This window comes from Apis laboriosa, unplaced genomic scaffold (assembly GCF_014066325.1).
Source record: "Apis laboriosa isolate Shangri-la unplaced genomic scaffold, ASM1406632v1 scaffold128_cov155, whole genome shotgun sequence".
In the NCBI taxonomy this organism is placed as follows: domain Eukaryota; kingdom Metazoa; phylum Arthropoda; class Insecta; order Hymenoptera; family Apidae; genus Apis; species Apis laboriosa.
Genome location: NW_025221189.1, coordinates 200,701 through 228,446, shown reverse-complemented (window position 1 = coordinate 228,446; position 27,746 = coordinate 200,701). Strand labels below are relative to the sequence as shown.

At 33.0% G+C, this 27,746-nt stretch overlaps 1 protein-coding gene across 2 annotated transcripts; it reads right to left on the bottom strand.

Moving 5' to 3' along the window:
• Positions 1-740: 740 nt before the first annotated feature.
• On the bottom strand, positions 741-27,019 carry LOC122720347 (SNF-related serine/threonine-protein kinase). Of its 2 annotated transcripts, XR_006347748.1 has the most exons (9): positions 26,098-27,019; positions 14,871-15,074; positions 12,588-12,740; positions 11,194-11,440; positions 9,736-10,087; positions 9,414-9,542; positions 9,219-9,324; positions 6,771-9,060; positions 741-6,700 (listed from the first exon to the last, which is right to left on the bottom strand). XR_006347748.1 is itself a non-coding variant. In XM_043946988.1 (8 exons), exons 2-8 carry the CDS (start codon positions 15,063-15,065, stop codon positions 6,970-6,972), a joined length of 3,273 nt encoding a protein of 1,090 aa, XP_043802923.1. In that variant the 5' UTR covers positions 15,066-15,074; positions 26,098-27,019; the 3' UTR covers positions 742-6,969. The 2 variants fall into 2 exon arrangements, 1 of the variants encoding a protein (XP_043802923.1); XM_043946988.1 differs by having other exon boundaries at positions 742-9,060.
• Between the last annotated feature and the right edge of the window lie 727 nt (positions 27,020-27,746).

Sequence of the window (27,746 nt, the reverse complement as noted above, 5' to 3'; positions counted from 1 at the left end):
ACATTGTGAAATACGTGGCGTGAAACGTCTTGGAACACGATTTCGAATCTTGGAACTACGTTGCCAAAAGTCACATTTAAACGTGTGCCAGCAAGCCGAAAATTGATCAAAAGGTAATATTGCAAGCGGAAGTGCGCTGGTGCAGTTGCTTGGCTATCCGAGTAATTGTAGTCGCATCGACCAATATGTTTGTATGTATATATACATATATATATTTTTTTTCGTGTAATGAAACCGCCCATTGATGACACGTATATCTAAGGCGTCACACCATTCGATGATCGATTGTTGACGATGAACAAGTACAATGTTATTTTTAAACGTGGTCACAGCTTTAAGTTATATGATCATCTTCCCCGCGAAAGACGATTATAATTTTAGACGATTAATAAAATTCCTTATGAATATTCTTGATGATAAATATAAATTTTATCTGATTTTAAAAGCCATGATTTTTTATCTTTTACCCTTATGTCAAGCCTCATTGATGTTAATTAATTCATTTGATTTCAAGTGAATTTAAATAATTTTAAGTTATTTTAATGATATATGAACGTTTTATTTTAGATTAGAGTATAGGATAGAACTATTGAAAATATAGCATTAAAATTTGATAATGCTTCATGTTCAATTATATTGGCAGAAATTATTAAACATTTGTTATTTGAAACCAAGTTGCTTCAATTCAAACAACTCGAGCAACTTCTATAAACGTAAACTTGAATTCACTCTTTTCATTGATCTAAACGAGGCTTTCCAAGCTAAAAATGTCGGCTACTCAAGGCCATTCCTCCCGTACATTATTCTAAATACGATCCTTGCTTCCACAATCTATATATATAAAAAAAAAAAAAGAAAAGAAAAAAATAATTACCAGGAAAGGTGCCAAGCTTCTACCACATGTTTTTTTTTAAACAGCATAAATATCACAGAAGACATCTGAACGAGTAAAAAAACGGTGGTTCAGTGGCCTTGAGCAACCGCAATTTTTATTCTCTCTATGATAACAGTTAACCATCTCCTGCTGCTATTTGGAAAGTATAAAAAGAAATTCTCAGGGAAAGGAAAATCAACGTGGAAGAAACTTAGACACAACATCAGCAGAGACTCGCTCCTCGTGGTTCATTATTATTTTTTTTTTTTTCATTTATTTGTTTCGGGCACACAGTTTATTGCATGAATGATTATGCGTTTCCGGCACATTGCAACAACGACGACACACGTCGTCTTTATTACCGGCTCACGCAAATAGATCTTTATACTTTTTTTTTTTATTTCTTTGTTACACTCAGCTGGCAGTAAGTTTGACATTTACGAAATCTAAAGCGGACACTTTTCTTAATAATATGTATATACTCTCTTTTATTTTTCACTTTTTTTTTCTTTTCTTTCTTTCTTTCTTTTTTTTTCTTCTTCTTCGCATTTTTATCCTCGCTTAAAATCGAGACACGGGCAATTGATGGATGTGTACAGCATCGGTGGAAAAAAGGAGGGGATACTTTATGTTCACTTATACAAAAATCACCACGGGGACATTGTACTCTATGCGTATCGTTGTCCAGGGACAACTTTGACGGGACTAGCGAACGAGAATTAATGTGAAACGACGCTTCGTCAATTTATACGAAGCGGCATCTCCTTCTTGGCAACCCTTTCGACCGAATCCTCGTTATCATTTATTATCGTGCTCTCTTTCTTTCTCTTTTCTTTCACCTTTTTTACAACGCAACGGAATGGGCGCATCTGCCGCTAATGGATTCATTTTTATAACACGAAAATATCTCTTATTTATCATAAATAGCATCCGCTTTAACATGGCGTCGCGCAGGAAATTTTTTTCGAGCGGATAACTCGATGCAAGAATCGCTAAGTTACTTGCAGCTGCAGGCATACATTCAACGATTTTTTTTTTTTTTTAATTTCTTTATTTTCTTTCTTTTTTTTTTTTTCTATTTTCTCGCGGATTTGTAAAGGTATCTCTAATTTAATAATTATTCGCGTAGAAAGTGATCGAACTGAACGGACACACGGCGTACAATTCTACGATTGTTTCAAAGGGAAAGTATATTTGTGTATGTATGTGTCTGTGTGTAAGTATATGTAATTGGTCAAGCTTGAATTCACCACCGTGATCCATAATGCCCGGTAACAAAGCACGTCACTCTGGTTCCGGATAGCTCTACAGCTAAATAGCAAAATTCACGCGTCATGGTTTTCCTGCTCTCTTTTTCTTTTAATTCTCTCACACTCTCTTTTTCTCTTTATTCTTCCCTTCACCTTCTTTTCTTAAATCTCCATTGAATGGAAATAGTTTTAATGCCCGTTTTACACCTTGGTCGCGATTCGTTGGGACTCGAAACGATGAACAAATTCGTTGAATGTAAATTATTATTATTATTTTTTAATATTACTATTCTTTTTTTTTTTTTTTTTTTTTTTTTTCTTTAACAATTCACCTATAGGATAAGGTGCACATTCGATAGCACTATCACGATTCGAATAAAATGTGATTGAAGAAGAGTGATTTTATTCGTGACATCATATTCGACATGTGATTCGTTCGTTTCTTTTTCTTTCTTTCCTTCTTTTTTTTTTGGTCTCGTCGAGTCATCGTCATCGTACGACACAAGGCATCCAAGCGATTATGGAAATTTATTGTACGATTTGCTCAGTCTTTGTGGAGGAAGCAAACGATCTCGTTTTCGAAGTGACGGCACGAGGGTGAGAGAAGTTATATTAATGAGAAAAAAGCGAAAAAGGGGGAGGGGATTGACGATCGTCGGCAGTGACGATTGGAAAAGATCGTCCTTTTTTCTTTCTTTCTCTCGCTCGTTCATTCTCTCTTTCTTTCTTCACATGACGTACAATAAATAAATTGTATTACTAAAAAATATCTGGCTCGGTACATACAGTTTTACGCATAGATTCGTACACCTGATGTACAGTTTAGGTACATACAAACGCTCTTGGCCTACTTGGGAGGGACGTCGAATTATTAATGAGGTGCTATTCGAAAATCGAAGATCGGATTGTCGGCTTTGTTTTGAAAATACGCAAATCTAAATATTATTGAGAAATATTATTGAGAGTTGGTTTCTAATATTGGATTAACACATTCAGTATAATGATATGTGTATAATATAAACAAAATAAAAGTTACTAAAAAGTTATATGAAAAAATTTATAATACATACTAATTTATTTATTAATTAATAATGTCTCATGCTTGAAATTATTATTTATTCAAACATAAAACATTATTAATCAATCATTAATCTAAAATTAATTATATATATGATACTAATGAATGCAAATGTAGAATAGGAGAAAAAAATAGAAAAAAGATAGAGAATAATAGAAAGGGGCATTTTAAAATTCTGTTATAACATGATAAATAATAAAAATATAATATCCACTAAATATATAAAAATTTAGATTTTCGTGAATATAGAACTAAATAATAATTAACATTCGAGGACTCTGAATATAAGCAATTCTCTTTTAGAAAAGATTTTCATGCTCGGATTTTCATCAATACTAACTAATATGGATATCCTTACTTTCGAATATTTTCGAAAATTGTAAAAAGGTAAAATGTATAGTAAGATCATTAAGAAGAAAGGAACATTATACGTATAAAATAACTATATCATTTCTATCCTAATTTTTCGTTCTATCTTCTAATCTATGAAAGCAATGAGACGAATTTTGGACTGCGATGATGTGGTCCCTGTTGTGATATTAAATTTCAATTCTAAATTTATACGAATATCTAGAATTAGATTGTGTTATGTCAACGAACAATAGTTATATATCATATACAGCGAATTTAGAAAAAGAGACTAAATGGCACAAACGATTTCTACGATTCTATCTAGATATTGAAAAATTGTTATAGATATGTTTAGAGTGTCACAAACGCACTATATTGCGGTAAGAAATACTGACAGTGATTCACAACTAGAGCAAATAGTTATCCAGCATTACTACTTAGTAACTCTTTCTTAGAAAACATCAATCAGTTAAGAAGAATTGAAGGATTTACAGAAAAACGACGCTTGTCAATTTTTATTTTTTTCAATAATAAAAAGATATTTTTCATTTTCATTCAATAGATTTGAATTTTTTTTATTAGAAAATCAAATTATAAATAACAATAAAATATTAAATTATTTATATTAAATCAAATCATAATTAAAATTTGACAAGAATTGTATTTGTTATAAATCCTTCAATTATTATATTAGCAGTACCAATGAATCCTTAAACTCCAATATGAAAGGAATATATCTTTTCTAAAAATGTATCGCTTATGTAATAAGTCCTAGAAATACAAATTTACGAAATAATCAACATATTTTATTTTTTTACAACCCCTTGCTTTAGTAATTACTTAGTAAATGTTAACATGAGAATAATATAAAAATATTATTCATAATGTGTAACTTAAATAATTGATTTATGATGAAATATTAAAAATAAAAAATTCAATATAAATTTTATTAAATTTATCTTAAATTTATCAATTATTACTACGCATTATTTAATGTTCAAAGACAAGGGGTTAAATACTTAATTTTTTTCTATTATGCTATTAAAACAAATACACAATTTCGATCTTCAATCGATGCACCACCTCATCATAACGACATATATGTATATATATATAAAAGGTGAAAAAGCGTGTGCACGTACATCGCTTAAGTTCAACGAGAATTCTGCCGAATGGCCCGCGTTCTATATTCGAAGCAAACAATTTACAGAGTTCCGTGAAGTTTCACAAAGTTCTATCTGACCTAATCTTCAGCAGCTTTATTGATCGACGCAGAAAAGGAGCGTATTTTGTCATGGATAAATTCCCAGTTACACATTCTACTCTACAGTTACATTTGTTTCAGCAAATATTTCTCATGAAGCGACAGTCATCCTGCGTTCTCCAACAAAATGAACGCGTGCATTCGGCAACGATGACGATGACGTTCAAAACGAAGAGGATGAAGAATGAAGCACGCGCTCAGCCGGCAAGCGCGCTGACACTTGCTGCCAATAGCTTCGATGAATGAAGAGGATCGTCTCTTGAACTTGACGACGAGAAGAAATCGTGCATATACAGATCTTTCAATTACGAAAATTTGTCCTAGGAGATTTCATTTCTTTTTTCAATTCAAAGAATTTCCAGATCTTTATATTGTCGCTTTGGTATCAGAATGTTGAATCTTCTTGAAGAACAGTTTTTCTTTTGATTTATAACTATGATTTACAGTTCAAAAAAAAAAAAAAACAGTCAAGTATAGCAGTCTCTTGTTCATTGATTTAACTAACAGTTATCGATGGGCAAAACTTTTTGATTTTTATGCCCTTGTGGTAGCAAAGTTATATATTTCCTTAAACCTTGTACCTTATTTTAAAAGTTGTAACAGCAACTTTACTCTTATTCAGGTCACTTTGTTTCTCTTTCTGTTACTCAAGCACTCTATAAAACTGAAAGTTTAGAACTTTTCACATTCAAACTTTCTTTTGAAGAGTTTCAATGCTTCCTTTCCTATGCACATCTTCCATCATTTCCATTCGTATCGTATCATCGTATTTATCCCCTAGGACGTAATAATAATAATAATAATAATAATAGTAATAATAATAATAATAATAATAGTAATAATAATAATAATAATAATAATGATAATAATAATAATATAAAAAAAGATAGTTTAAAAAAATTCAATATCTTCCATTTTCCTTTGTTGTTTTTTCTTCTTCGTCGCGTCAGATCTTCGCGTATAGCACCAGAAAAGACGTTCCTCGATCGATACGCTATACGCATAAGCCTAATCGATTAGCGTGTTACATACAGAAGTATAGTCTCCCTCATAAAGAAAACACGAGTTTTGCTCACTCACTGGAGCAGGCTACTGTGCAACAGCCACGAATATATTCTACGTTACACGTAGGAAAAAGTAGAAGGATCGCAATCTATGGAAGGAACAGGAGTAAAGAGAAGGATAAATGGGGGGAGGAGGGGGGGACAGACAGATAAATAAAGCGGAACAAAGAGGAAGAACCTTCGAGGTTGCGAGATTCCAATGTCCATGGACGTCGGATGATTTTTTTTCCTCGCGATTCTGCGTGCAATTCGGTCGATATCTGCATTACAATAACTAAGAGAATGACAATATTAATAATTATAGTCAATAATAATAATCATAATAATAATAATCATAATAATAATAATAATAATCATAATAATAATAATAATAATAATAAAATATCAATAATAATAATATTAATAATAATAAACTCTGTAATTTTTAATATAGGTTTGTTCACACGGACTAGATACACTTCCCGCAGAGCGAAAGATCGATCGATAACGCTCTCTCCCTCTCCAACATGACCCTTACTATTCTAGTCTCTTTCGATTACGCGTCGCGTTTGAAAAGGACAGGATCGGGATACTGCTGGCACAGCATCGGTCTATTGGAGGGGACATGACACGATCGATTGAATACATTGACCATTGTGACGCGTGCTGCGTAATCGGCTGAGAGACCGCGGTTGTTAACTACACGATCAACACGACGCATCGCGTATAGAAGATTCTCCTTATCTTGCGTTTAATCGTGTCACACCACGTCTTCTTGCGTATCTTCCTTTCCATCATCTTCCACTCTCCTTTTCCCTCTACCTTCTTCTTTCTCCCTCTCTGCACGCAAAACGACCATCATGAAATTGATTGCACTTCGTAATAATCGTATCTCTTTACGTCTCCTTACGTTCCCTTGCGTCTTCTTCTTCGCGCCTCCTCTCCATTTCCTGATCGCAAGCAATCATTACTCGTCACGGAACAGTGACGATTCTCGTCTACTCGGTCGCTTGGACCATGATTCCAGCGACTTCAGGTCAAAATTAGGCGACCCACGGTGTCTTTCTCCGTCGTCGTTTGTGCATCAATCTACTCGCCGTGCAGATTCATCAACAGAGACTACAACATTTGGATGCATCGCCCAGATGGATGTGGCAAACCGCGGGCAACGCGCTGCAACCTTTACCTACCACGCTCTCTTGAACCAGATGCGACAGACCCAAGTTCTGATTGATGTCCCCATCGCTGCCACGATGCTGATGCTTCGCGTCGCACCACTGCCGACGATCCCGCCACTTGTCGTCGGCTGTGGCGCAAAACAACATGGATTTCGGCGACGGTGGACTGACACGGTCTCGAGCAATGCTACCGCAAGATCGAGCCTTGTACAACCTCCCTTTACCGAACAATCCTGGCAATGGAACACAAAGTTTCTTATGCACAGCGAAATATCGACTAAGCAACCGGATTTTCCTGTTCTTGCAATCGTTCCTATTCATCGACCCGTTTCTATTTTCTTTGTCGTTGGACGGTATTTGATTAACCGAGCCACCATTCAATTCCCTTTCGTCGCACATCTCGATCCTCTGACAAGCATCCCGTTGCGTTTCTTGTTTGGTACATCTGCCGTTGGGGCTACAATTCGCGTGTTTATTCGACGGTTGAGATAACGAGGACTTTCCGGCGCTGAGGGACCAACTTTGCAGAAGCCTTGCTCCGAAACCTTTGGCCTTTTGAACAGTCGTTGCTGCTTGAGATAAGGGCTGAGGAACTCCGTGAGAGCCTGTACTGCTCTGCGATACCGACGACGACGACGAGGACATGCTTTGAACTCCTAGAACAGCGGAGTTGCGAGACACGTGATGATTATGACACGCCGAAGGCCCTTCCGCTTCTTGGACTTCTGTGATGCGGTTTAAAGACTGGCTCTCGCGTAATCGCGTTTCACCGGCTCTTCTCCTACCTGCACGATGTCTTCTGCCGAATATAACCTGATTTTCCGAGCACCGATGCCTTCCTCCACTCGTTGTAGTCGTTGTGGTAGTGGTGTTGTTTCCATTGTCTTTGCGATTCGTTTCACTCGGTGGTGTTTCCGTTGTACGCTCCCCGTTTCCTACGCCTCCTTCACCTCCACCACCCCCACCACCCCCACCGCCGCTCCCTCCAGGATCTTGCGAATCGCTGGAATCGTCGTGACTGTCACGTCGAGAAGACATCGATTTGCTCGCGGAGGTGCTCAATTTGTGTGCCCTTTTCTTCCTACTCTCACTGTCATCGTCACTAGCGTCAGAACTCGAGCAGGAGGTTGTACGCGTCTTGTGAAACTTGCTCTTTCTCTGTTCGTATCCCGTTCTTCTGACTACCCGACACTTGGAACCACCGCTCTCGCTGCCGGATAGAGGCAACGCATCCCCGTCTTCTAGAATTTCATTCAATGGCGTAGACGTGGAACCAGTACTTCCTGGTGATGGCATGGTCTTGTATTTAGGCGTCAACGATAGATTATCGTTGAGCCCGGTCAATGGTCTTAGAGGAATCGACACTGTGGACGATTCTGTCAGGATAGTGGTCGTGGTAGTCGTCGTGCTAATTTCGGACGGTTTCGACGGACTCATCGTCAACGAAGAATCCAGCGACGAGGCAGATGATCGGTGTTGGGATCCCATCCTCCATTTGTTCGCTGGGACAGGTCCCATCGATTTTAAACAGTCTGATACCGATTTCGGCCTGTTTTCCGAAGATCCTCTTCTCGACCAGCCGGGCAACGAATCATCGAAACGATTTTTCAGATTCTCTTGATTCGTGGAGTCGAATTTCGTTGTTGCAGGTACTTTGTCCGCGAGCTGATTGCCCGCTTGAGGTCTGACCCCCGATTTCTGTTGGACAGGCGACGAGGAATCACTGTTTCCGCTCTTTGGACTAGACATCAGTCGCTCCTCTCCGTCTGTGATTACAGGAATCACGTTAATGTCCTTTTGCGAGTTCCGCTGGGACGATATAGGCTTGTGATTCGGTTTTTCCGGAAGTTGAGCTAGCCTCTCTTGCAGGATGTGCGACAATTTACCCTCAGATCGGGAACCACGGCGATTGAACGAGTTCAACGTCGAATTACTGCCGCGTTCGTCGCGACCCGAGCACGAGGACACATCGTCCTCGTCTTCTTCCTCCTGGACGATGCTGCACTTCCGCGTTCGAATATTCTATAAACGAGAACAAGCGTTTTTTTTTTTTTTTTATTCTAAAAAAAATGTTCATGTAATAAATCGCGATTTATTTTATTGCTTTTATCACATTCTTGTATGCACGTATTTGTTGTATAGTCGATAGTATGTTAGAAGAGAAATCATCGAATACTTACCTGAGGCACGTCACCCGGTGTCCGTGGCACACTCAACAACGATTGGTTAACTGTGCTCAATGAATTTTGGTCGGTACGCATATTAGTGGCCACGTCATCTTGCCGGCTGAAAATAACCGATAGTTAAATATATAGAATGATTAATATATGTTTGATTGCCTTTATGAACGAGTTTTGTACTAGTGTGCAATATACCTAGGCGATACTTCGAGGATTTCCGGACGCATCTTCTGCACCTGTTCCTGACGATGAGCTCGTAATTTTCTTTCCGCTAGCAAGAAATACGTTGCTGTTATGTGATTGTACTCGTTCTTGTCCAGAGCTCTATAATTAAAAATAATTTTAACCAGATATTAAATACTCGATTAAAAAGATCAATTCTACTATAAGTTTTAAAAATCTCAAGATAGGATTCTCAATGTAATAAAATTTACAAATTTCAATAGATCAATTTGATTTCTGTACTGTCTCATACAAGATATTCGAGTTCCTTCGAATATTTAACAAACATACTTACTCCAATATTTCTTCTTTGGTGGCAATGTTCCCGTTGACCATCTTAGTTATTATATGATTATGATGATCATCAGACACCTGTTGCCTCGAGACCAAAGGCAGCGCTTCCACCGAATCTAAGTCGGGTCCAATGGCCAGCCAAGGATCAGCCGCTATTTCCTCGAGCGTCGCTCTGCCCTCTGGCTCCCTAACGAGCATCCTCGCGATCAAACGCTTGCAGCCGTCGGATACGTGTGGCGGTATCGAGTACTTGCAGTCCATGATCATAGTCAAGGTCTCGCTGTCGTTCGCCTCTTGGAAAGGCGCTTGACCGCACACTAGCATGTACAAAATTACGCCTAGTGACCAAACATCTGAAAATGCGAATTGGAACGATGAATATAAAGCGTGTTGATACGGATGAATTAATTACTTTAACCAATATATCAAGATTTAACTTTAATAAGTTTTTTTTTTTATATTAAAATATTGCTTTATTTAATCATCAGTTACAAATGTGTTAATTTCCTTCTATTTATTACCTAAAATGAAAATCTAATCTTATTGAATATATCTCAGAAAATGGAATAAAGATAATAATAGCAAATTTATATTTATTTCTTGATTGATATTCTCATCAAATTCACTAAGAAAATTATTATGATAAAGATATGATAATACAAATTAATGTAACAATGGTCTTTGTCTTAGGATCTTTCAAACATCTCTCTTGATAAAGAATGCCAAAGATCTACTTTGATATGCTGAAGTTCAAGTTTAATAATAAATAGGAGGAATTCAACTAACTTGTTTCAACAACTTGTAGAATTATACTTACATACTTTATGTAAAATTGTAAATTGTAAAAAAGTTGATAAAACATTGCCAGTGGTTCCTTCTATTTTAAATTGAGATTAAAAAAATTTTGCATATTAGATATGCATAAAATAAATTTGTTATTTCTTAAGAACAAAAAAAAATATTTTATGTTGCAACTATGCAGAATATTTTTTATATTCAGAATATATTCAATAAAATTAGTTAGTTTATATTCAGAATATATTCAATAAAATTAGTAAAATTGCTTCTATACTCATTCGTTATCTTTCTAATAACACTTTATAATTATACCGATACGTCTTTCATAAAAGATAACACAGGTTAAAAATCATTTTTTTTTTTTTAATTTTAAAATCCATTAAAATTATAAATTGTAAACCACATAAATAATAATTACATTATATTGATACTATTGATTATTCAAAATTATTTCATAGAAGAACTATTATTTTTTAAGTTGTGTAACTTTGAAAATAACACCGAGTTAAGTAACACTGACTGCTTCATTTCCTTATTTACAATGACGCAAAAAAATATGAAAAACAGTTAGATATATTTTTCCGTTGCTTCATTTTTTATCTCTAAAACTATCGAAAGCACCGACACAAGTATAAAAATAAATCGATATTATCGTACTCACCAACGGCAGGAGCGTCGTAACTATCGCCAAGTAGGATTTCCGGCGCCGAATACGCAAGGGAACCGCAGGAAGTCTCAAGCTTCTGGCCAGGGCAGAATCTATTGCTAAATCCGAAATCGGTGAGCTTCACGGTACCGAGTTTCTCGAAGAACACCACGTTCTCGGGTTTCAGGTCCCTGTGCACCACATGCAATCGATGGCAATACGATATGGCTCTGACTATTTGCCGGAAGTACGTTCTGGCCACCTGTGATCGATTAAAAGCATATGAGCGGAAACCTCGAGAAAGTAAAGGTTGTGGCCTTGATGCCCCATCAATCATCGAAAAAACAACGAATCGAGGATATTCTCGAGTTTCCATAAAACTGAATGAAATGGAATTAATTGAAATGGAACACATCATTGCCTCGCTACAAAAATTCTTAATCCATTTACTGCATTTCCGGTAATGAGTAAGGAATGCTCCATCTTCAGTATACGATGACTATGTTCGTTTGTGATTCATATGTGGATTCATATGATAAGTAGAATTTGATCAATGGTATAATTGTTATTAATAGAATTGGAAATATGGCGAGCAGAACTATTAAGAGATCTAAGATACATCTCGAAGAATGTATATTGTTTATTATTAGAAAATTATTACTTTAAATAATGTTTTTTTATCGATATCTAGACTGATTTGAATATTATTTTAGATTTCGATGTTTTAAAGTATTTTATTCAATATTTTATCTATTTAAAAAAGCTATTTTTGGAAACTGTTCATAATTTCAGCTGTAACATATTTTTAAATGATGATTTGGCTGTGAGTTGATATATTTCTGAAATTTTCGAGATAGATTCTTTTCTTTTAATTTAATAATACGATAACATCAAATTCGAAAAAAATAATATATGATTTGAATCATATAATTATCTTAATATAAATGACAAAAAAATTATAATAACTCCACATTCTTCGTAAATACATTCTTATCTCCAAGGAATTAACATGAACTTTTGCAAAATCTACTAAACATACATAAATATTTATAATATCCACAAATTCAGGAATAATAATCTTTAATAATTTTATATATATATATATTTCAAAGACAACTATTTAGTAATACCTAACTTGATACATTATAATTAATTTTAAACTACAAAAGCATGCAATATATTTTATGATTAAGAAACTGTTTGTTAAGATTTCAATTGGGTCACGAGTAAATAGAAAAATATTAAGAAATACTGACCTAGAATACTGACAAGATAGTAAAAAGAGGGGAAAAAAAAGGAGGTGAGAGAAAAACTTCTGCACGAAGCCAATGCCTGCAGAATGACTTCATTTTCTCCGGTAAAACAGGATCATTAAGTGGAATATGTTGAAACGATCTCGAGATATATACCTCCTCGCTGAGGCCGCTGTCATGGCGCATGATGTAATCGTAGAGGTCGCCGCCATCGCCAAGCTCGAGGATCAGATAGAGCTTCGTTTGCGTATCTATCACCTCGTAAAGTCTGACCACGTTCGGATGTTGCACCAGCTTCATGCATCTCACCTGCGGACATAGAAACAAAAGAGGATGATGATCGGACATGGTGGTATGCAGAGGGGGCAGGATGGTTCGACATTTGCCCTCGTACGGATGGTCAATGACCCTTTCTCTCCTTCTCTCCATCGCGGCCATTATCTCGTTGACCTTAACAAGATCTACAAGTTCGAAACGGATCGTAGATATTTCCTACGCGATGCCGTCGAGCGGATCTTACGCAATCGGTCGTTAATATTTAACATCGAATGTTCGATATAATGAAGATTGTAGGAAGCAGCATTAGAGCTGATGGAACAATTGTGTTTATCTGAGCTTCATTGAAATCAAATTTATCCTATTGCGAAATTCAGTTTATTTGAGGTCCATTTATTGAGCTAATTCTCCTATCGTGTTTGGATCCATATGATCCAATTATGTCTTTTTTTATATTGAAATTAGTTTCCCTTTGTTTGATTTTATTGGATTATTAACTAGATTCGCTGGAATAGTAATCATAATTATTATTTACAGGATTGGCATAAAATTTGTATGAATATGTATATGTATGATAAAGGAATTGAATGAATTCCTATTGATTGAAACCACTTATATATAAATTCCTATTATTCGAACAAGACGTAAAGAATTATTATTTACAGAGGGCTGCAATGGATTATTACCTATTCTATTGCTGCAGCATTATCCGAGTGATACGTACTTGAAAAATGAAGTGATGTTCGCATTAATTTCATCAATTCAAAACCATCATATTTTTTTTAAGAGGATAGTCATCAGTTAGTAGAATAATGGACCTTTACAAAAAAATGATGGCGAATATATTTTGAGAATTAATCTTTCGAGAATTAATCGAGAGATATGGAAAAAGAGTGATAACAAATGACAAAGTAATAATATTTATCCGATAAAGTAAAGCCTCTTTATAGAATGTACAAAAATTTTCATATTTCGATTAAATCTATTCTTTCAAAATTCATTTTCAAAGTTATATCTACCAACAAAGAAATGTGTAATCAATTTTATCGCTTTTTATTTTTAAAAGTTTGGATTAATTTCGACTTATCACTTTCCAATATTCTCGTCTAAAAGAAGAAATCCATTGCAAATCCATGTACGATCGCCTCGATCATCGGGCAGAAGAAGCAAAGATGTGAAAGGTTAGAGAAACTGAAGAAAACCCCGTGCTCTCGAATACGATACACGCGATGCATTACAATCATTGAGCGAGCAAACGGAAAGAAGGAAGAGATTAGCACGCGTTTCCATTTCCTTCACGGTTCGCTTTGTGCTCGACGTATTCCCATTCATGCGACTCACAGGGGTGCAGGAACAAAGGGATGAAGGATATGCGGTCGCCTTCGTCGACTTGCATTGATGAGACATGCGACGAATGAAAAAAGAAAAGAAAAAAGAAAAAAAAAAACAGAAAAAAAAGAGGAGAAAAAAGTGAATGAATATCGCTTTTATATATTCTCATGAACATGAATTTTTTGAAAAATATTTCTTACTAATTTCATGATAATTCCTTTAGATAGCATTAAATATATTATAAACTTTTTCGATTTACATATCAATTATATATCGATTTATATTCGACGAATAAAATTAGAAAATATCTTTAAAATGCATATTACTGACTCACATACTCAATGAGACGATGGTTATGCAAATGAGATGTCTACTATAGTGATAAAAAATAGATAACCTAATGGATCCTAATTTGTTGAGATTGTAATACAAGTTTTTCATTTTTTATATGCATTTTAAATAAGATATTAATTGTTAACTAAATTTTTACTCGTCGAAATAATTTATGTTTTAATTTACAATGATTTGAAGATTGTTTTGTTTTATTAATTCTATCTCTTGCTTCGCAAACATAAGAATATCTAGATCAACATTAGATTGCGTTTGAACATTCGTAATTTTTGAATTAAAATGATTTTCTAATATTAAAACTTATATTTTAGAATCTACTTGTCAATTCAAAAGATATAAAAAAAAGCTAATAATTTCCGGATCTCAAATTATCTCAAAATTCATAATATTTTTAAGGATCTAAATTCAAAGAACGATTCAAAAATAATAATAAAAAAAAAAAAAAGAAAAATGAATACCATGTCATCTCTGTATGCTTACCTCTTGAAAAAGGTGTGCTCTCGAAACCTCATCGAGTTTGCTCTTGTCGATGACCTTCACTGCGACCTTCTCACCGGTGAAAACATGCCTGGCGAGCTTTACTACGGCGAAATGACCACGGCCAAGCGTCTCCTCCAGGTCGTAGAGGCCGGCAATCTTGCCATCGTAGTTGCTGTACCCCACCCTCCGATGCATCTCGTGTCGCTGAAATGAGGAAACGAGCCGTGAATGGTCGATTGGATCGCGCAACGGTGAAACTTGTTCCGTTCCAACCCATTTCTAGAGGTTTTAACGATAATGGAAATTGGATGGATGTGATTGAAAGTTGTGATGATGATTTATGATGGTAGATTGATAAGTTGATCAAGAGTGATGTAGAGTTATTGAGTGATGAAATAAATATCAATATTTTTTATTAACCTATATATGTCTATCTATCATTTCTTCATAAATATAAATGAGATTTAATTTTTATTTTCAACTCATTTTTTTACTATATTTCTAACACATAATAAAATATATGAATAAATTACAATATTTATTTAAATATGAAAATCTTCAAGCTTTGGAAAGCGGTAAGTTTTCCGCTCTATATACTATGTGTTTCGTGATTATTTTAAAATTTTTTTCTTTAATGTTAAAAGTTCACATTATACTCGAATATCTAAAATAAAACTCTCGCTTATTTATTTTCTATATTAAAAATTTAATATGCTTCGAAATTAATTTCATTTAAAATTTATAGGAAGCATAAAAGTTTAACAAAAGACTTAACTAGGATAAAATAATAATTTTATTTGATTGCTTTAATCTCAAAGGATTCTAAAAATAATTTTTTTGCCAAACCTAACATTTAGAATTTCATAAGTTCATAAGTTTTACTTTCATAAGCATCTTTCAATTTTCCTATAACTTATTGCATAAGCATAATAAATGTATTTCAAAGCAATTATAAACATAAACGCAATAAATGTTTCCACCGGTCTCAACATAGAAATCGTATGAGGTGGTCGTGTTGTTCAGCGAAAAGATTCAGCATCGTGACTGCAATAATAACATGCACGTGCTGCATACGTGCAAATGCGAACATCGCATCCGTAAATAACAACGAATCGATTGTCTACCTTATATGGAAAATAAATTTCTACGCGCCTATTGGGGTTGCGTCTAAGGATCAGATTCAAGATAATCGCTTGTAAGTAGAGGGTGATTCATAATTTTCATAATGATTCTCATTTCAATATTTCAACAGATGAATCTGCACATTAAAATAAATAAAATTTATATGAATATATACATTATATCCTTTTTTAATTATGAATGCTTAAAGAAAATATTCGAAACACCTTCTATCTTAACAATATATTATTTTTTGATTTTTTAAATTTTTCTTATAAATCATCTATTATCACTTGCATCATTGAATGCATAATAAATTTAAAAAATTCCTAAAATAAAAATTTAATGAGCTGAAAAGGACGGTCATGTGTATCTAACCTTATATATTTATAATACAAGTACTTCAGATCCTTAACTAAAATATATATATATAAATATATAAAACATATAATATTTATAAATATAATATTTTGTCTTTATTATACATAATCTCTCTTTAAAGTATTAATATATATTTTTGAATCATCCTGTATATTATTTTTGTATCGTTTCTTTCTTACAGAAATGAAGCTCGTATATATAAGAGTATATATATAAGAATTTCTATATATAAGAGTAAGCGGGTCTCTCGTTTCCGGTGTTCTTTCCGGAATACCGAAAACGGTATTGGATATAGCTTTAGTTGCAAAATCGATCGATCCTCTTTCGACGACCATTTTCCGCTGCAACGAGTTTACGGATCGTGAAAAGAGGGTCGGTGATTATTTTTAGACCTGGAAGAAATAATAATTAAGCAGGGCCTCGTCGATCGACTGGGAACTGGGAGATCGATCGGTAAAAAAGGTTTCCGCAAGTTTGGCGAAGCTTCAGTGAAAAGTGGTCACGTACTGATTGCAATTTGCGATTCACCGGACTCACCGATTGTTTCAACTGCACGCGAAATTGCTTTCTTATCGTTCGTTACTGTACAATATACACAAGTTGAGAGAACCAGTTGTTCTCGACCGACGAAAAGAGGCTTGAATAATTTATGGCTCGATTTGAATGCATTGGTCCCTATCTCGATTCGTAATGGCCGTACTTAGGGTGAAATTGAATCGTTAATAAATCAAACACGATGTCACCGTAAATATCCCTAACTTGAAGTCTCCTAGATTCAATGGTAATGTGTTATTCGTACATCTCACACTAAATTCTGTTTATACAATTATATAGAAACAATTTGGAAATTTGAAAGTGATGTAATTCTCTTAATTCTATTTTGATTTATTCTATTGCCTGGAATGGTTTTTATAGAAATAATTATACCATGATATTTCTATTGTTGTTGATTTGAATAGAAAGTGATGTGAAGAAAATAGTAAAAAACGATGTTTGTGAAGATGATGAAAGGTGATTGAAAGATTTCAAAGAAAATAAAGCAAAAAATTACAGTCTTTTCCGGTGTGGGGGATGCAGATGGCCAACACTTGGGCTTGTAAATTAGAAGACATTTTAAATCCAAATAATTTCCATCTATACAACAATTCATATTTTTAACATAAGAAATGAATAAAACAAATTATAAAATAATGTTATTTTTTTAATATATGAAATATCAAAAGATTGATCTTAATAATATATTTTTTATAATATATATATATAATAATTGCTATTTATATAACGATTTCCTTGCGATATTTAAATCTGAAACTTTACTGCAAGATTGCATTACGGCTGATATGTATTGAAAGAAAAGTCCGATATATATCAGCCGTAAATAATATACAATTCAATCTCTGAAGAGAATACGATCGTGCAGTATATAACTATAATAGATAGAATTAAAAATATCATAACAAAGATGTATAAATCTAGAACCTATAATTTAAATATCTAAATCTATAAATTATATTTATCCAACGAGATCACAATTAAAAATTAAATTAAAAATTGAATATTTAATAAATTCAACAAAACTTACATACATATATCTTTCTAATATTATATATGTGTGCTATATAGCTATTTTTTAACTAATCCATTGCTTTAAATTATTTGAAAAAGTTAAACAATTAAATAAAATAAAATAAAATAAAATTCTACACCTACTAATTATTGGAATATTTAATATTTTATATATTAAAAATTATCGCAAGAAAAATCGAAGAAACAGATCGTCAAAGAAAAGATATCACGTACCGATAGACCGGAATATTTGTTTGATTGTCAGACAGACGTCACACCAGTTCCGGTTTCTTTTCGTGCCATCGTGCTACGAAACACATTTACGTCAAGACTATGTATGCTACGTCAAAGGCGGAAACGATGCATAACTAACATGTAGGAAGACCCGTGTTCACGAACTCTCACTATACATATGCTATACATGGTGTATGTACTATTATTTTTCAATATTTGTTTCTTATAAATGATAGACTTATAAAGAAAATAATAAAGGATAAAATTTTTATTTTTTCTTTTACGATAATAAATTTTTTTAATTTGAAATCATTTTCCTGTTACTTATCTTCATTTAATGTAAAAAGATTTAGAAAAATTTATGATATAATTATGTTGTAATTACGTAAAAGACAGAATGAAAAAATTTCCTCATTATACCATTTCATTTATCATAGCATTTACATTACTTTATATTCATTAGAAATAATAAATATATTTCAATCATTGTATATTTTTTTTGATTTCATAACATTATCAAAAAAATTAATGTCATTATATAACAAATATTCATTTTATTCAGATTATCATCGTATCATATATTAAAAGTTTTCTCGAATATAGAAATTAAATATAGAAAAGAATTTTAAAAATTAATAACGTGAACTCCTTATATGGCGCCGATTCAAGATCGAAACATATGTAAAAATACATTTTCTTTGAACTGCACGGAAGTATGAAAGGAACGAACAAAGACAGCATATATATAAGATAGACTCCCGCGCCGTTCTCGTATGCCAGTTTAAAATTAAAACGGCACAACGTTGAGAGTTTACGTGAGCAACAATCAAAGAAGATGCCTTACACCCTCCCTCTGATCTCGAAAATATTTGACAGGAATTATGAACGCGCGATACACCTAGAGCTTTTCCTAACACAACGGTTCCATAATCCTTTATATGTTCACCTTACATAAGTAACGCACATGAATGTATACATATACGTGTAACAAGTGAATTTATTCTTCCTTGGCACATAGCGATTCGCTCATCGATTCGTGATTTAACAAACTTGTTTACTCATACGCTGAATAAATGACGTAAAAGAGAATTGTACGATGATTGTGAAAATTATTAATCGATTAATTTTACATATAATGTATATGTAATGATATCTAAATTCTAAAATAAATCATCCTAATAATCGGATTTGTAAATTTAATAGAAGTTGATTTACATAATTAGAATAAATTGTTATAAATTCTGAATATTTTTTTATTGGGCATGTGTTTTTTCATATTTTATTAGGGATATAGATCATATGTGTCAGAACATAAATTATATGGAGATAAACGAAAAACATATGAAGATTTTATTTTTAAAAACAATATTCTAACTAATTATATAAAAAAAAATCAAGAGATATAAGAAAGTAATTGTGTAAAAAAATTGATATATGAAAATATTATCTCCATTCTATTTATGTATATTTAATATAATATATCTGCATGTAGATAAGGTAACTATGGAAATATCATTTGATAAAGAAAGAGATAAAATAATAGAATACGATTGAAAATTATTACTTACTATCTATTATGTTATAGATATAGCACAAGTTTTTATTTATTCTGATCATTACAAAATAGATGTAAAAATATTGAAGAAGTAAAGAAGTTTCAATGATTAAAGACAAATTAACTTTCTGTAAACTATTCAAGCAAAATTTTACTGCAAATTCTGATTCCTACTGAAATAAAATTCCTACTGAATTTATGACTCGACAAACAATTTTATAACGTAATAAAGACATTGATAAGTATCCTAAAATTTTTGTCTATACTTTTAATATCTAGATTAGTAAAAATGTTACGATTCAATTTATCTTTAAAATATGAAAAAATATGTCTGCCTACGCAAACATATTTTTAAAATTACATTTGTAAACACGACATTATTTACCTTCTATATTTTTTTTTTCGTAAAAAAAAAAAGCGAATCACTTTAAAGACCATTCAATTATAAATTTAAATATAGCTTTCCAAAATATCCAATTTATTCGATTTTCTATTTTGACTGTTTCTTGCAAAGCTCCTCAATTCTTCTTTAAAACGGTGGATAATCGTGCAACCACACGTGTGCCAGAAAACTTCTTCGTATTGTCCGATCGAATTCTCTCGCGAGCAGACAAAAGTGCCGCTTCTAAGAAAAGTGGGGTATGGAGAGTGTTGAGTTAGTCTCCACACTCGAGGCCAGTCTAGGTTACAAAGTTAGTCGACCATTATATTTTTGGTCGAGTTGTCTCGACGCGTATTTTCTATCACCCTGGTGGGCATAACACAGCCCAGACACTCGTTACGCTCTGATTAAAATGCGCGGTATGCGGAAAAAGGTTTTGTAAATGGATATCGACTGATTCGCAATTGATTCGATGTTACCCGTTTAGCATAACGACGTGCATCATTATTGATGGACGAATTGGAGAGGGATTGAAATCTATCTCGAAATATTTTTATGTTTAAAAACCGACACGCCTCTTTCCAATTCCTAATGAAATAAATTATTCATAGATTTTATTTCCTTGATGGAATTAGATATTTAAAAAAATTGTACAATCGAAACCAAATGTGAAAAACATATTTCTATCTATATTTTAACATTAATAGATGGAAACAATTTAATTGACCTACAATCCAGGCTTATCAGAATCACACTATAATTGGTAAGCAATTAACGAAATCAGATTCGAGTCCAAAGATACAAGTCCAATGATGCATTTGTTTTAATGTTATTTTTTCTTATTCTCTAATAATGAAGAAGATAATGATATAAATTAGAAATGGAGCACTCGAAACTGTTTATATTTTGAAATCCTTCAAAATATAACTTTTTTTTAAGCTAAAAAATAAATATTGTTACTTTAATTTGTTAATTTTAGAACCGAAATTTAGAAAATTCCAAAAATCCAAAAAATCAAAATTTGTTAATGTTATAGATCTTAGCAAAATATATAGATATATAGATTCTCAAAAGAAAAGAAAAAAAATTTCGTTTCGTGACTCATTTCATAAAATTTTAATCAAGCTATTTTTAATATAAATATAATCGAACGTAGCATATATCAATTATAGTGTGAAATAAAGTCTCACGAAGAACTTGTACAAGTCATTACATCATATCTGCAATGTACATTAATAGCGAAACAAGATCAGACCGAGCGTGCTCCCTTTAAAGCCTATCTTCACTCCACCCCTCTTTAAAATACTCAAGGGTATCTTATGGAACTCGCTATTACCGTGTACCTAATTAATTTTATCGCGTTCATCAGTGGTTACCTGTACCTATCGAGCCGATATTCCGGAACTCACGCCACCTTTGTTACACGGGAGATGGACGAACGAACGATTGCATATATAAATCTATACACAAATATACATATACGGATGAAGTGCACCGAGTTATTAAACGATTTCGCCGAGGTAGGTGTGAAAAACCTACAATACGTCTATTCGTCCAAATATCTCGCCACGACTGATTGGACTTGACATTTTCCCAATAACAACTTTACATTCGCCCCAGTATCAGCATCCACCTGCGCACGACGCGTATCTCTCGGTCGCCCGTTGACCTGGTTCCGTTGCACATCGAGTTATGAACCACGAGACACGGCTATCAACTGAAGATAAAACTTTTACGGTGTTCCCTTGGACACCATGGCAGTGCAACATGCGCCCCCAACTCGGAAACTATGTTATCGACACACCAACGTTGCATAACATTGGAGGAAGTGTAAACTTGTGTGCCACGGATCGTTGCATTCCTCCGCAAATGAACGACTCCACGAGTTTATCTCGACAACAACCACGTATATCGGTAATTCAAGCTAAAAAAAAAAAAAGAAAAAAAAGAAATGAAATCGATGTTCGTTGTATGAATAAATTATGAAACAAAATGATTAATTTTATTAATTTGTATCGTGAAGTTAAATTTTGATCATTTTTGAAAGTAATAAACTCTTGTTTATTTTTTCAATTGTATTGTAACAATTATATTGATACTTTTTTTTTTTATTATCAATATATATTGTTCTTTAAGAAATATATTATTTTTTAATCAGAAATAATGTAAACTTTTCCTAGCCTCAAATCCTGAAATTCCTTAATGAATTCTATCTTAATGAGTATAAGAATTGTAATACAAATATTCCAATACAAATTTATTATTAATTTTTGCGAATGATGATTGCTTCCTTTGAATTGATTCTTCGAAAAAGAAAGAAATTTAAGAAAGAATTTATAAAGTTGATAATCACTGTTACTTATATACTAATACGTACCGAAAACAGATAATCATGAACATGGGCAAATTGGATTTGGAAACGTGGCAACGGAGATACTTAATCCATGCCAGTGGAATCATAGGCATTATCTAAAGTAATTCAATTAGGATTCGTAATCAATTTCTCAGCAAGGACATGCTATTTATGCTGTCTGCATACAAATCTACAAAATAATATAAGTATTATTTCAATACTTATTTATACGATTTTTTACATATGAATATATTAGAGATTTTGATTTTGAATGGATGTTAAAAATACATTTATATTTAAATATAATGTATAATGAAATCAAGATTTCTAGAATATGTGTAAAAGATATTGAATTATTAAGTTTTATATAATCCTTGCTAGTTCCTATGTGATTCAATTGAATTGATTATATTTGAATATTTAATTCAATAATTTTATTTGATAAATTAATAAATCATTAAATTCTATATAATTCATAGTTTATTTATAAAAAATGTAATATTTTTTTTAATTTCATTTGATTATTTAATTTATCATTTAATTTATTAAAATTGAAATCTTGAAATTAAATTCGAATTACATTTTGAATAATTCATTTTATTCAGGCACAATCATTCTATTTCTAATTACATTACTGTATTTCTAATTAATGATTCATCGTACATCGTATATCAGCTAAAAATGTCAGAATATTTCATCGTGAAACTTTAATTTCAACAAGAGGAAATCAGATTTTACAAAGATAATCTAATTTCTCGGTTTCTCGATTAGCCAGAAATTAAGCAAACAGATTGGATGGTTAGAAAGTCAAATAAAAAATTTCATTAGTCTGCAATTTCTTCAAGGGGAAACAAGTTTCGTCGATGAAGCTCGTTAACATTACCAGACGACGATGCACGTAAGTACTTATGAGGGACAACGAGGGACCTCGTCGAGCTAAGGTCATCATCATCATTCGTGAGAATCTCCCATGAATTTCATTTCTATTGATGTGTCTGAGACGAGTGAAATGCCAACATCTCGCATGACATGCCATTAAAAAATTAATAAATGCGCTATGCCTACTTCTGCTCAATGCAATAAGAGTGAATTAATCGCTCGTTCAATTTCTTGTAAGAATATTTACTATCTACGCTTGTGAAAGCTGCAAATAATGCACTTAAATTTTCCCCGATTTTTTTCTTTATCATCCATCGTGAATTCCACATCGTATCTTAGATAATTTATATATCTTATCACAATCAACTATCAATACATAAATATTTCTGTTTTGAAAGATAATCGAACATTATATTTTGCATTTCATGTAACAAAGAATGACTATCTTTGACAATATTTTTATTATTGTGACTTGACAATTTTCACGATCTTTGAACTGTTTTGTATATCAATCACATGATCGCGCTTTCTAACGTTGAATTACATTGAGGAAAAGAAAAGTAAAAGAAAAAAGCAGAAAGAAATACGGGGAAAAATATATTGCATAATAACTGCGTTATTTCGCGAAGACGACGTTTCACAATCAAGATAATAAAATAGAAGGAGAACGGCAACCGTCGTACGCGTACGAACTCCTCTGTGAAATTCACGATTTAAAAGGCGATAACCTACGGTAATGTGTAATATAAACGCACTATCACGAGTGCGTAACAGGTAGCGCTAGCGTCCCGTTACTAAGATTTCATGAGTCTTCGACACGCGGAAGATGCCGGGTGTGCCGTATCGATAGAAACCTCTAATAACTTTCATTGTATAAAACAGTTACCGATATCTATTGTCTGCCTCTGTTCGTCCTCGAAGTCGAGAACAATTAGAAATAATTAGAGTGTTTCTGTTCTCGAGACTATAGACACTCGAGAACGAGACAACTTTATGAATGTAATACATGATGAAGTACATATGTAAAAAAAAAGAGATAGAGAAATAGATAAAAAGCAAAAAGAAAAAGATGAACGATACGAAGTAGTCTGTAATCTGTATCCGTGAGGCGATGGTATACTGTGCCACGCCATTTTTAGTCGTCTCAAACTCTTTTCCTCCTCCCATTCCTTTCGTCTCTTTGACCCCTTTCTTTGACCACGGTAAACGAACGTGACGTAATAAGACATTAACATTTCAGAGTTCCAGGTTCGTTAACCGACCGATAATATCGAGATCCATTCTTCGTTTCTCTTTTTAAGTCCATTTTTCTAGAAAATGTTCTAATTTAAAATATAAATTTAAGATTGTCTAAAAATTTTGTCTTACATGTTGATTACATTGTCCATATTTCAATATATTGTCCATACTTCAGTATTAATCCAATTTAAAAAAGAGATTGAATAATTTCTGATGAGTAACATTGTACTAGTTTAATTCCATACCTGTGTGGAATAAATACTTTCACAAATAATTCAAGCAAGTGTTGAAGATATATCAGTTTTTTCTAAAGATATTATTACAGAGAAAATAATGAAGACCTCTGTGATTTATATTGGAAATATATATATATATATATATGTAGATATTGAACTATATAACATGTTCAATGATTGGTAGATAGGTTAAAACACATGCAATTAACGCGACATGCATTTTTCAATAAGTATTCAAACTTCAATTTTTATCTAATATTAGTGCTTCAAGGTCGCATCAAATTATATATCTATTAGAAATAGATATGGTGGAATGTCAGACATTTATAGAAAATGTAAAAGGATCTTTTTTAAAACGTAACGGGTGTGTGAACGGTAGTCACACGATCCGTTGTCAATTACGTTTACGCATGCAAGTTGCACGCTATATCATGCAGGATAGGTCGTGAATGTTTATAAACGAAGCACGTATCAGCCGATACTCGAGTCCTGCGTATTGCACAGGATCGAAATTCTGGCATTTTTAATCTTTAGATAATAATTATGTATCAATTTTGATCTGAAACTACTTTATATATACCTGAATATTATTATATTGATGTAAAAAATTAGAAAACTATACCGATAATATTACTGAAAAATATATTATTCATATTTATTTCTTATCTTTCTACTTTTACACTTATATTATATACTTTAAAATAATAATAATTCCAAGATAATCCTAATCTATAATTATATAATGAATTGTAATAATTATAACAAAACTATGATTAATAACTACAATAATAAAACTATGATAAAACTATATAAAACCTATATAAACCAAATAACTATATAAACCAAATAATAAGATATTTAAATAAAATAAAAAGAAATTATGATAATTATATTATAAATCAATATAAATAAAAAATATATAAATATATCTTATGAAGAGAAAAATCTCTCTGACATCTTTTCTCCTCAAAGTTTTAAGTTATATTGCGTGACTTACTAGAAATTCATTTGTTTCGTTTTTGCCTCCGTCTTATCGCTATAAACTAAACATTCGACGTTGAAGTTAAAAATGAGCTAGCTATCGTCAAATAATAGTTAATCAAACTAATAGTAACAATAAACATTTTCTCATTCAATAACTATTTTCATGCATAAAAGAATGTTTAAATACGATTGAAAACGGGAAAGTGGGAGGGAACGATGTATATACGGAAGAAGAGGCGTCAGAAGCCATTTTTACAGAAGAGTCCACTAAATGTACCGTTGAATAAAATTACACATACCGCTTTGCCCGCTAGACAGACGAATCCAGCCAGCACTCGACTTCCCTTCTCACTCGATGGACTGTCATTTGTGATGAAGTTTCATACGCGTGTCATACACCCTGACGATTGATAAACACGTTAGTTGGTCGATTTTTCGTACGTTTGTCTCGACAAATTGTTAACGTCTCCTTTAGTTGTTAGAAGGAGACGCCGACCACGCAGTTTTGCACTATCTCGACGATTACGACAACGACGGCGTTCAACGACAATGACGACGACGACGACGATGATGTTAAGTCGTCGCTGATTGCCACTCGCGCACGCACTCACGGCAATAGGATGTATGTTTACACGGCACCGCACTGTCTCTTTCTCACACTCTCGTTTGTCGACACAATACTCTTCCCTCCCCGAGACGCACAACTCGTACACCCTTCGTGGCTGGATTACTTCTTCCTTTTTCGAGCTCTGTTTCTCTCTTTTTGGCACCCCACCCACCCGCACACCCTCTGCCCCTTCGATCCAACCGTACGAAGAGGAAAAGCAAGATTTCCCAGCTCTTTCCTCGATACACTGGCCCGACACACTTCTAGCTTCTTTCTTTTGCTATTTCGTTTCGTTCTCTATCTCTCTCTGTCTCTCTTTTCGTTCCGTGTCTCCTGCTCCCCACTGTTTTCTCTTTCTCTGTCTGCTCCCGTGCTCGTCTCTTACCCGTTGCTTGGCCTCGTCATTCGTCCTCTTCTCTGTTTCTCGGACCCTGCCGACTCTTCCGATTTCACGCACGCTCAACCGAACACTTGTGACCGGTACTAACACTCACGGAATTTAATTTTCATCCACAGATTAGATAAAACCAACCGACACCGCGAGCGTCAACGACAGACGTGCTCGCGACACCGTGACACGGGAAAGCTGAGAAAACGTACTCACTGGATTCGAGTTACGAATATTTCTGTCGCGTCTATACGTTCATGCTGGCGCCACCTACTGGCACACGTGGCGTACTACTGGCGTCACAAGACCGCGCGAAGTTTTAAAACGTGTAAATATATTTATAACGATATTTAATATTATTTAATGAAAAAGAATGAAATAAAATTATAATAATTTATAAAAGTTATTAAATTTAATAAAATGTATACATAGAAAAAGAAAAAATTTGAATTTGTAATATATTTAGTCCAGTTAACAAATAATTTATATGCATAAACTATATATAATTAAATAAGTAAATAATTATTAGAGATTATTTAGAAATTCTTATTTAGAAATTATATTCTACATATTCCATTGCAATTCTATTGAAAGATATAATATATTTTCGAAATAAATCATTTGCTATCGGCAATATATAATAGCAATATATATATACTATTTGATTTGCAATTGTTTTTGGAATAAAAAAAAATTCGAAAAACAAACGAGAAGCTTGAGATAAGTAAATCACCGACGACTATATTATTATTAATATTATTTCAAAAATATATTATTTAAAAAAGAATAAAACATGATATATCCTCTAATCTGATTTCGACACATATATATAAAAGTATATATATATACTTTTATATGAGATACAAGAAAGATATCTCATAGATCTTTATAATTTACCTGCAATGTTTTTTAATAATTTTTTTAATACTAAAAAATTTAGGATTATATTGTCG

Coding starts and splice junctions, on each gene's coding strand:
- LOC122720347 (XM_043946988.1), bottom strand. CDS start 15,065: ATGCATCGGAGGGTGGGGTACAGCAACTACGATGGCAAGATTGCCGGC. Junction 12,741..14,870: donor GAGCACACCTTTTTCAAGAG/GTAAGCATACAG, acceptor CTATGTCCGCAG/GTGAGATGCATGAAGCTGGT. Junction 10,088..11,193: donor TTACGACGCTCCTGCCGTTG/GTGAGTACGATA, acceptor TCGCATTTTCAG/ATGTTTGGTCACTAGGCGTA.